This window comes from Eulemur rufifrons, chromosome 4, assembly GCF_041146395.1.
Source record: "Eulemur rufifrons isolate Redbay chromosome 4, OSU_ERuf_1, whole genome shotgun sequence".
NCBI classification, from domain to species: Eukaryota; Metazoa; Chordata; class Mammalia; order Primates; family Lemuridae; genus Eulemur; species Eulemur rufifrons.
The window spans coordinates 5297611-5309345 of record NC_090986.1 but is presented as its reverse complement, the minus strand read 5'-3'; the positions used below and the strand labels follow the sequence as shown (position 1 = coordinate 5309345).

The window sequence follows — 11735 nt, the reverse complement described above, 5'->3', positions numbered from 1 at the left end:
GACCAGCCTCAACAAGAGTGAGACCCCCGTCTCTACCAAAAAAAAAAAAAAAATAGAAAAAATTAGCTGGGCATGGTGGCACATGCCTGTAGTCCCAATTACTCGGGAGGCTGAGGCAGGAGGATCTCTTGAGCCCAGGAGTTTGAGGTTGCTGTGAGCTAGGCTGATGCCACCCCACTCTAGCCTGGGCAACAGAGCAAGACTCTGTCTCAAAAAAAAAAAAAAAAAAAAAAAAAAGAGAGAGAGAGAAACAAAGTTTATTTATTACAGTTTGGAGGCTGAGAAGTCTAAGGTTGAGGGGCCGCATCTAGTAAGGACCTTCTTGCTAGTAGGGACTTTCTACAGTCCAGAAGCAGCGCAGGCTACACATGGTGAGGGGGCTGTGGCTGCTAATGTGCTAGCTCAGTGTCAGGTTTGTTCCAGGTGGGAACCCGAAAAGTAGGTATAGGACAGAATGTGGTTAACGCAAAACTTAGGCTTGCAAAACAATAGCCGCAGGATCTGGAGGGTCCCAGGACTTTGCAGATCTAACAGACAGCTGCAGCCAGCATTCCTCCCCTCCCTCCCTGATAGAAGTTCATCCTCCCTAGCTCCCCTGATAAGGATGACGCCAGAGCAGATGGATGGATGCGACTGGGGCAAAGGGGTCATAAGAGTTGCTGGTTTGAAGAGGAATTCATTATAAGCAGCTGTTCTGCCCACCGTCCTCTGCCATACATGAACTGCTCGTAGCAGGAAGCAATTCTTCACCTGCCAGTTTGGCCCAGAAACAAAGACCTGAACAGGGCAGGTGGGATGGGGGGGGGGGGGCGGCTATCTCGGTTTATTAAAAACCCTCACAAACCCCCTTCTGTGCTGACTCTCTTGTCGGACTCAGCCCACCCACACCCGGGTGAGTAAACCAGCCGTGTTGCTGCCACATAGCCTGTGTGTGACATGTGTCCTTTGGGTCATTCACCCTTTCACTCAGGTCTCTCTTCCTCTTCTTCTAAAGCCACCAGTTCCCCTTCCATGGTAACCCGTTAAACCATTAGCTCGGTAATACATTAATCCATGAAGGGATTAAGCCATTTATGAGGGCAGAGCTCCCATGATCCAATCGCCTCTTACCGGCCCTACCTCTCAATCCCGCCACATCGGGGATTAAGTTCAGCAAGAGTTTTGAAGGGGAACATTCAAACCATAGCAGACGGTGACTGGATTCAGTGTTGGTATGATTTCCATGTGAGTTTATACTCTTTCAGGTCTTCTTCTGGTACCTGTAAGAGCACCAGAATAAAACTCTTAAAAATACTCTGAAATCTCGCTCTGAATTTACCTTCCTTCAGTTGGCTGCAGCGGGCCCCATCTTCTCTCAGGACAAACAGACAATTCCAAGGGGTTTCAGAGGGGTTGATTTGGATAGAATTGATTTACCCCAACTACTAGATGTACCTTTTCTGACTAGCAACATTTCAGGGCAAGATTACTGTCAATATTTCCCCCCAAGTTTCTGGATATTATGATGTTTGGACACCTTAAAAAACCTTTCTGTCCGGGGAGAGACTGCCCCTCTGGGGCTGGCCAATGCCTGAGAGATAGCAAAGTGCCCAGCCAGGAGCATGCATTGATTTGCAGACTGACCGATCCAGACCCGTACCTCCCCTGTCTGGCCTGTACACCCCCAGGAGGCAATATTCCTCCCCCTCAATCATCCCAGGGTCAGATGCCAGGCAACTAAGGACCACCCCTGTAGCCCAGAGCCCACAGAAATTATTCAAACTAGCCAATCCTAAACTCTTCACTCTGCCCTGACTTGACTCTCTCCTAGGAAACCCCAATACCGATAGCGATGTAAACCCTCCCCTTGCTCCTGACTTCTGCCTCCTGGTGTCTTTCCCATGTGGCCCTGCGTGGCATGCTGTGCTTCCCGTCACTAGGACCTGTGAGTGTAATAAATGTTGTCTTTTCCTAAGACTCTCCTCTGTCTTCTCCTGCAGCCACAAATCACTGAGCATCACATAAAAAAGTGCAAAAGCCAGGCACGGTGGTGTGTGCCTATAGTCCCAGCTACTTGGGAGGCTGAGGCAAGAGTATTGCTTGAGGCCAGGAATTTAAGGACACAGGGTGCCATGAGCACCTCTGAATAGCCACTGCACTCCAGTGTGGGCAACATAGGGAGACTCTCTCTTAAAAAACAAACAAACAAACAAACAATAACACAAAATAGCAGATGTCCCAGCCCCTCCATATTTTGACAAGGTCTAGCAAGACCAGTACATAATGGCCCAGTGTAGACACAACAGGTGAGGGAAAAAGAGTGGTTCCCCTGCCATCTGGTTGCATGATTAGAAGATGGTCCTTAGTCTTGTAGAGGCTACCAGCACACCTGTGATATTCTTGGCTATAGCCAAGATGTGTGAGGTGGGCCTCTTGTTCTTCCCACTTGTATTTAATATGTCTTCCTGAAGAATATGCTTTTCCATCCCTTTTACAGAGAATTTGGCATCTTCTCACAGGGAATTTCCATGATGTCAGTGTACTCTGGTGATTATGAGCACTGTCCGAAAAGTTTCCAGCCATTGTTTTTTTGTTGTTTTTTTTTTTTTTTGAGACAGAGTCTCACTTTGTTGCCCAGGCTAGAGTGAGTGCCGTGGCGTCAGCCTAGCTCACAGCAACCTCAAACTCCTGAGCTCAAGGGATCCTCCTGCCTCAGCCTCCCGAGTAGTTGGGACTACAGGCATGCACCACCATGCCCGGCTAATTTTTTCGATATATATATTTTTAGCTGTCCATATGATTTCTTTCTATTTTTAGTAGAGATGGGGTCTCGCTCTTGCTCAGGCTGATCTCGAACTCCTGAGCTCAAACGATCCGCCCACCTCGGCCTCCCAGAGAGCTAGGATTACAGGCGTGAGCCACCGCGCCCGGCCCCCAGCCATTGTTAATACTGTTTTTCATATTACAAGGACGGATACTTTCTGGACAGCCCTTGTATATGTACATTAATAATCACGGTACGCTGACTGTAGGCTATGTTTTCAAGAGAGGATAAAGCCCCCAATTGGTATTGGATGGTCTAAACAGTTAAGGATGGACCCCTGGGCTTTGCCCTTGATGAGCTTGTGGTCCCTACTAACCAGCCCACAAATGCTGGGCTATCAGTGCTCTGCTGGGTGCCCTAGCTGTGGGCAGGGCTGCAGGAGGCACCTGGTTGTCCAGTGGTCCTATCAATATGCCCTTTCCTCTGGCCAGTCTGCCTTAAGCAAGTTTTCTAAACTGTAGCCTTGTTGCATGGAACACTGGTGGGCATCGGCCATCACTTTTAAGACCAAACATTATCAATATTTGTTGCTATTAGAAAAACATGTCTGGCCTTGTTTGATGGAATTGGGAAAGGCCTATCATTATCACCAAATGTCCTACATAACAGTGGAAGCAGAAGTGCCTGCATCTGGTCCAAACTTTGCTTTTGGCAGCGGACAAGAAACCATCTCACAAGAAGAGTGACTTGGAGAAGATCTCCACAGGTTTGGACTTTCGCCTTCTCTTCCATTTGTCACGGTATGATTTAGGATGGACAATGGACCTTTCCACCACTGCCCTCCTTTTGTTTGTTCTTCCTAGCTGGGGTGAGAGTTGGGGAGATAAGAGGATAACAGAAAATGCCAAAGGTTGGGTTAAAGCAGTGATGTGAGCAAGAATGCAACCTACCTCCAGTGAATGAGAAACAGTCATTACTTCCTCTGTACTTTGGGGAGGGACCAGATCAGGTGACTAGAACTGTCCAGGCCTAAAGGTCTCATAGGACACCTGACATCCGCCTCTCTCAGATATGCTCCACATTACCTTTTCAGTGAAGTCTATCACGAATATTAATTCTGTGAGGTTTTAGTATGCACCTGTGGGCTTGTGGGAATGATGCCAAGGGATCAGGGGAACAAGGAGGGAGGATGCTTCTCAGGTGTGGGGGCTCAGCCTGGATGGCACGGTGGAAACAGAGCTCCAGTTGGCCTGCCAGCCCCTGTGAGGAGGGGAGAGAGGAAAGGGACCCAGTGTGTCAATTGTTTTCAGCTGAGGCCAAAAGTATCAATGGCCAAGAGGGAGACAGAGACCAACTTGGTCCAGCTGCCCCGCACCGGGGCTAGAGTGTCAGACTGGAGGGCTGGCAGGCCTTTCCCCAGAGCAGGTAAGCCACCTGCTCCTTCTGCATGGGGTGAACCTGGGAGTGGAGCTACGTTACCCAGGAGGGTTTCCAAATCCAGAGGAAATGTGACTTCCCAATTACTGAGGTGACTTTGTTGGCTTTGGATCAGTGATGGGGGGACTCCCTGCCATCTGGTGGGGACTCAAGAGACAGCCTCCTGTGGGCCCCAGTGCCATTACATTCCCTTTGTCACTTTCTCATTTAGGATCTGGTTTTACATGTAAAACATACTGGTAAGTACAGCAGTTGTTGCTCTTTTAGACAAATGTCTGGAGCAGGAGGGTAAATAACCTTCCCAAGGCCTTGGAGCTGCTGGTGGAAGTGGGTGGGGTAAATGTGCAGAGTCTGCCTTCTAGTTGGAATGTCCCCCTCCCTTGGCTTTAAAGATCTGATTTCTCCCTTTTCCAGAAAGATCAATACAAGAGACAAACTACTTAGAAACTAAAAGCCTCAACAGTTTATTTCTTGTTCAAAGTATAGCCAAATGGTTTTATTGCATTTACTATTCCTGGATATGTAGATGTATGTACACAGAAACAGTGATTGTAGTTATAAAATCTTTTAACTTTCTTACTGGGTTTGGAGCAGAGGCTTCTTGATGTAAAAATTATGTGGGTGACAAGAGCACCAGGCACCTTGCACTCACTCACCCAGGCTTACTGCCCATGGGGGGATCTGGTGTACGGACAGCACACAATACCTACCTGGGTGTAGCTTTCGGATTCAGCCACTGCTACGTTCCAGCCTCGACGCCGCCTCATTGCTGACCCTAGCTGACATAAGCAATCTTCCAGGAACAGTAAGACCACATTTTTGGTTGCTTGGGATTTCACTACCAATGGTCTCCTGCAGTCCAGAACCCCAGGCTATGAACTTTAAAGACTTAAGATCTTCCATGTGGAGGATACCAGCCCTGAGTGCAGACGCTTGGGGCTGAATCCTGCCTTCAGTGGAACCGTGAGCAAGCTAACTGGTTTGTAGTGACTCGTGTGAATCAGTAATGACAGCACACTGAAGGATTAACTGGAGTTGTGGGTTGAATTGTGTCCCCCTAAAATTCCAATGTTGAAGCCCCGACCCTTAGTACTTCAGAATGTGACTTTATTTGGAAATAGCCACTGCAGATGTAGTTGAGGTTATACTGGAGTAGGGAGGGTGGGCCCTAATCCAATATGACTGGTGTCTTTATACAAAAGGGAAATTTGGACACAGACCAGCCATGGCGAGAGCACCGTGTAACAATGAAGGCAGAGTTTGGGCGATGTTCCTACACACCAAGGAACACCAACAACTGCCAAGGAAGCATCCGAAGCCAGGACATGGAGTAGGTTCTACCTCAGGGCCTTCAGAAGGAACAAACTCTGCTGACGCCTTGACCTGGGACTTGTAGCCTCCAAAACTATGAAAAACAATTCATTTCTGTCATTTTAAGCCACGCAGTGTTTGGTACTTTCTTACAGTAGCCCTAGGAAACTAACACAACCTGTACTCTAAGTGTCTACAGAGTAGGAAGTCATGGAAGATTCTGTTCGGGGCTTGGCTCACCCAGATAGAACCCTTCATTAGGGGCTGAGCTCCATATTCCTAGACAGGACAGAGTGGGAGGAGGGATTTAAGTGCCATTTAAATGATAGCTCCGTTTCCATCCCACAAGCATTCACCATGGGCCTTCAGGGTACAGAGACAAGACAGTTTGGGGAGGGTGTGTGCAACATAATTTAAAACACAAGCTTTGCCTTCCATGAGCTGCTGATCCCAAACCACCAGCCGCCAAGCCAAATCAAAAGGCATGAGGAGCTTCCACACCTCAAGGAGCTCTGGGGCTTCCCACCATGGACTCCAGGCCCAAAGGGCCACCTGATAATCTCAGGGTCTCTGCAGTGCTCCTTGCCTGCGGGCCTGACGGTCAGGGACCTGGGCTCAGACTTCTGGTGACATGACATGGCCGTTGTGCTTGCAGGCACTGCTCCCCGCTGCACCTACAGATCCTCCCCGCCCGTCGCCCTCCAGCAGCCACCCTTGAACTTCAGAATCCGCCCCTAGTGTTTAGACAGGGTAGGATGGGAAGGAGTGTACTGAGGGTTGGTTGGTGACCCAGAGGTTGATGCGACAGGAGCAAAGCAGTCCCCTCCATGAGCTCTGAGAGCGTCTGGCGGGGGTCCCTAAGACGCGACACACCTGGTACGTTGAAGCTGGTAGTGACACCCCCTCCCTGTTTTTTGGCACAGCAGAAACAAAACACACTCATAGTGGCCACCCTCTCATTATCTGTGGGGAGGGAGGGGACTACCATGGCACCACGCGAAAGTTGGACACTACCTGAGAGCAAAGGGCAGGAGGAGGTGTGCCCTCTGGCCCGGGGAGGGTGGGCGCGGGTTGGGGTGGGAGGGCATCAGTACCAGCGCGAGAGGGAAGCACCTGCCCAGGGGGCCGCGCCGGCCGCGGGCTCAGTAGGAGTTCAGAGCCTGCTTGGACCGGCGTTTCATGTGCAGGCGCTCGTGGCGGAGGAGGTCGCAGTTCTGCTTGAAGCTTTTGACGCAGTACCGGCACTGAAAGGGCCGGGCTTTGTCCTTCGGGTGCAAGCAGCTGCGGTGCCGGACCAGGTGGTCGTGCCGCTGGAACGCCTTCCCGCAGTCACAGCACTGGAAGCTCAGCTTGGCCTTGCCCTTTCCCAGCAGGTCGCTGGGGTCCTCGCCAGCGCCCTCCGAGCCCCCCTGCTCTCTCTTCTTCACCTGCTCGAGAGTGTCTGGCTGCAGGTGTATCCGCCGATGCGAGAGCAGGTGGGAGTTGAGGCGGAAGCTCTTCCCGCAGGAGCCGCACCGGTAAGGTTTCTGAGGCTCGTGGGTCTCCAGGTGCCCGTCCAGGTCCTCGCTGTCACTAAACAGCTCCCCGCACACGGAGCACTCGTGCGGCTTCTCCTGCTCCTTGCGGCTCCGCAGGTGCCGGATGAAGTTGACTCTCCAGCGGAAGATTTTCCCGCAGTTCGGGCACACGTAGGACTTTTTGGAGGTCTGCACCTCGCCCCCCGCCTCGGCACCGCTCCGGCGGGAGGCGGGGAGGCCCCGCTGCTTTTCCGCGGGGCTTCCCGGCTCTTCAGTGCAGTACGGGCTGTGCTGGGAGTCCTCGTCCCCAGAGCTGGACAGGACAATCTCGATGGTCACTTCCTCCTCGAGGCTGTGCTGTAGGGATGGTGGGTCGCCTCCAGCTACAGGAAAGCACGGTGCAGGTTAGTGGCGCTACATCCTAGCCCTTAGGAATCTGACCCAGGAAGGTCCAGCATGGAGTCCAGAAACCCACGCTTTTGCAAGGCTCCTTGGTGACCAGGGCATCCAGCCAGTCCTGCAGGGGCCACGGTGTAGCCCGTGAGAAGAAAATTCTTAGCATGGGCCATGTGTCCAAAGCAGCCTAGGGACCTCTTTATCCTCTCGCTCCCTCTTCCCAGCCATTTTCCCCTAAGCCCCGACGCGACCGTTTTATTCTCTAGCCACTGAGAACCACCTCCCCCACCCCCCAGGCCCTAAGAGTCTGTATTTGTCCGTGTAAATCCTTGACCATTTACACATTATTTATTACCACCTTACTTAACCAGGTATAGGGAAAAATCCTATCAGGATATGTTAGGGTTATGGAGTTCCAGGAACGTGCCCGCTACCATGCTCTGCGCACTTAAACGCTCCAGGGACTGTGCCAGACTTCTGCCGTGCGCAGCCCCATTTGCTCCTGGATATTATTATTATACCACGTTAGGCACACAAACAAACTAAGGGGATCTGTCCCAGGGAGGAGGGTTGAAGTGGTGCTCGAGTCCTGCTGGGCTGACATTAAGGCTGCTGCTGCCCAGGGTCACTGAGTCCCCCCAGCATCTTCCCCTCTCAGTGTCACTGCACGTCTGAGGCCCCCCCCTCCCCAGCATCTCTATGCTTCAGACTTTCTAACCGAGGCTGAAGCTGGCTCAGTGGGTCCCGAGTGTATGATGGTGGAAGGTGGTACCATGGGGAGGGGTGAGCAGGCAGCAGGGAGTCCAGCTTGAGGTCCTGCCCTGTGGCCCAGAGCCCATCACACTGGTGGCCTGTTTCCTCACTTTCGTAAAATGTGGAACTCAGGTCTAGACCCGGCGGGGGCGGGGTGGGGCGGGTAGGTGGGGGTGCTGAGCCCTCCCAGACATTAGTGAAAACATGGTTGGTCTGGACTTACTGGCTCGGGGGCGGGGAGGGCCCCGGCAGGTTAGAGCAGCTTCGGGCAAGTGCAGCTGGACAGACAGAAGCAGGGCAGGCAGACCCAGAAGCTACCGAGAGCAGGAGAGAGGAAGGGCAGTGGCAGAACCTGTGGGGCGTTAGTCCATCAGTCAGAAGGCAAAGGAGTGGGGGTCAGGGGGGGAGGTGGGACTGCGGAGCGGGCCAGGAGCCCGCCGAAAACCCATGCAGTGTCCGAGAGAAATCACCAGATGAGGGCAGCGCGTGTTCCATGCTCATCTGTCCTCTTGGTTTTCTAGTTGCAGGGGCCTCGTTCTAGCCAGACGGCTTCTCTGAGCTTGGGTCACTTCATCTATAAGGTGAGCATGACACTGGCAGCCCAGCGTTCCAGGTTGCTGGCGGGGTAGCTGAGGTTGTGCGTGTGACGTACTTTGCGGGCCTCACAGGGTGGACAAGTGGAGCGTCCTAACTACATTTTATCAGCTCTCGATGAGAAGACACCTGATCAGCAATTCGCCTCCGTTAACTGTTAATGGATTTTGGTGGAGGAAGGAAGAACAGTGCTGTAGTGGACCCCTAAGACCTTGTCTGCTAACTGGGCGAGGAGCCGGAATTACGGCAGCAGACAGGGCGTGCTCTGGGCTGAACTGGACCTGCCTGAAAATTCCTATGTTCAAGTCCTAACCCTTTGTACCTCAGAATGGACTGTATTTGGAGACGGGGTCTTTTAAGAGACAGTCAAGTTAAAACAAGGTCGAATGAGTGGGCCCTAATCCAATAGGAGTGGTGTCCTTATAGGAAGAGGAAATTTGGATGCAGACCCAGAGGGCAGACCCTGTGAGAACACAGCAAGAAGGGGGCTGTCTATAAGCCAAAGGAAAGGCCTCGGAAGAAACCAGCTGCCAACTCAGTCTTGGACTTGTAGACTCCAGAATTGTGAGAAAATAAATTTCTCTTGTTTAAGCTACGCAGTCCGTGGTCCTTTGTTCTGGCAGCCCTGGTAGAAACCAGCACAGACTTTGGCACCAGGAAGTGTATGTAGGAATGATTTTAGAACTAGGAAACGGGTAAAGGCTAGAAGAGTTTTGAGGTACATGTTAAAAAAAAAAAAAGCCTTGAAGAGATGGTTGGTAGAAACATGGACATTGAAGGCACGTCTGGTGAGAGCTCAGACAGAAATGAGGAAGATGTTACTGGAAACTGGAGGGAAGGAGATCTTCATTATAAAGTGGCAAAGAACGTGGCCAAACTGTATTCTGGTGTTTTGTGGAAAGTAGCAATTGTAAGTGATGAATTTGGATACCTAGCTGAGGAGTGTTCTAAGCAAAGTGTCGAAGGCATTGCCTAGTTTCTCCTTGCTGCTTATAGTAAAATGAGAGAGGAGAGAGATAAATTAAAGAAGGAATTCTTATGTAAAAAAGAACCAGGACATCAAGATTTGGAAAATCCTCAGCCTCTCCATATTGCAGAAACAAAGTGTACTCTGGAAAGAACACCAAGAGCATGGCTGGAAAATCATTTGCTGAAGCGATAATGTGTACAACTCACGGATCCAATCAACCATCTCAGGAGCAGGCAGGAATACACATAGGGCTATCCAGGAACAATCTAGGGAAGACACTCCAGTCTGATGGCTTGGACCCCGTGAACTGCATGGGAGGGCAAGGTTTTTGAGAATTTTATACCAGCAGAAACCCTGCCAACTTGGACTGAAGGGAACAGAGATGGGGGGAAATGAAGGAATGCTGTCGGGCTGCTGGGATTTCACAGAACTGGCCAATAGAGCTATCTGGCTGCGAACACGTATTATCCTTCGACAAAAGGGAAGAATGATCCCAAAGGCAGCTCAGAGGTTACAGGGCTGCCATTGCCACCATGGGTCCAGAGGGCACAGGCCAGGGGGATGCAGGCATCACCTCCTCACTTTCAGAGAGCAGGGCTGCTACCCTTGTGGGCCTGGAAGGTGGTAACCTGGAGAACAGAACTGAGCCAAAGATTATTCTTCCAAGGGAATTTGCCCTGTGGTAGGTTCTAGACTTGAGTGGGACCCATCACCCTTTCTTCTCTCCAATTTCTCCCTTTTGGAATGGGGTGGGGTGTTACTGAATTGACTGTCAGGATAATGTTAGGAAAGATAGGGAAGAGTTATTGGTCCAAATGCCAAAACATATATTACATCACTTAATTTTTAACAGTAACTCTACAAGGAAGCTATAACCACTATCTCTGTTTTATAGACAAAAAAATTTAACGCAGAGAAATGAAGTTGCCCAAGATTGCAGAGGAATTGAGCCCAATGTGGGTGGAGGACCAGAGCCTGTGGCCACAAGGGCAGCAGCAGCCAGGCTGCTGGGCGTGTCCCCGGGGGCGTGGCAAAGGCCTGCACCTCGGCCATCGCTAACACCTCAACAAGGGCAGTCTGTGGGCTGGAAATAAATGGTTTCCTGCGAGCTGGAGGGGTTGAGAAAAAAGCAGGAAGGATAAGAAGCTAGATGTGAAAAACCAAAACGATAAAGGCATTATTAAAAAAGCATAGAATAGTCTTTTTTTTTTTTTTTTTTTGAGACAGAGTCTTACACTGCTGACCAGGCTAGAGTGAGTGCCATGGCATCAGCCTCGCTCACAGCAACCTCAAACTCCTGGGCTCAAGCGATCCTCCTGCCTCAGCCTCCCGAGTAGCTGGGACTACAGGCATGCGCCACCATGCCCGGCTAATTTTTTCTGTATATATTTTTAGTTGTCCATATAATTTCTTTCTATTTTTAGTAGAGACGGGGTCTCGCTCTTGCTCAGGCTGGTCTCGAACTCCTGAGCTCAAACGATCCACCCGCCTCGGCCTCCCAGAGTGCTTGGATTACAGGCGCGAGCCACCGCGCCCGGCCTAGAATAGTCTTATAAAGTTAGGATGGGGAAGCTTTCTTAAGCAAGACATAAAACCAAAAAGATGATGAATAAATGTATTTTTGTTTTAAAAATACAAAAAACACTTTTATATGCTGCAAGACACATAAAGTTTTAAAAAATCGAAGAAACTACGTTTAAAGACATAAGAGGAAATAGATTCAGACCCATAATTTTCAGTTTCCATGAATCCATAGAAAAAGCAAAGTATGGTTTGGTTACGTGAAGTACAGAGTGTGGGTCTGGAGCCCGACAGACCGAGTTCAGATCCTTGCCTGCCACCCCTGGCCTGCGTGCACTGTGACCCCTGGACCTGGGCAAGTGGCTTCAGCTTTTGGGGCCTCGGGTGCCCCAGCTGCAGAGGGGCGACAGTCGGCACCCACGTCAGAAGGTGCTGTGAGGATACAATGCACAAAACCACGTAAGCACTTTATTCTGGTGCAGTGCTTGGGGCA

At 50.8% G+C, this 11735-nt stretch overlaps 1 protein-coding gene across 1 annotated transcript in view; it reads right to left on the bottom strand.

The window, feature by feature from the left end:
• Positions 1-6570: 6570 nt before the first annotated feature.
• ZNF496 (zinc finger protein 496) overlaps positions 6571-11735 on the bottom strand; it is a 36209-nt gene continuing 31044 nt past the window's right edge. Inside the window, exon 9 of the mRNA XM_069467008.1 lies at positions 6571-7391. Coding sequence (XP_069323109.1) covers positions 6634-7391 — 758 coding nt within the window. The 3' untranslated portion in view covers positions 6571-6633. The remainder of the gene's footprint in view (positions 7392-11735) is intronic.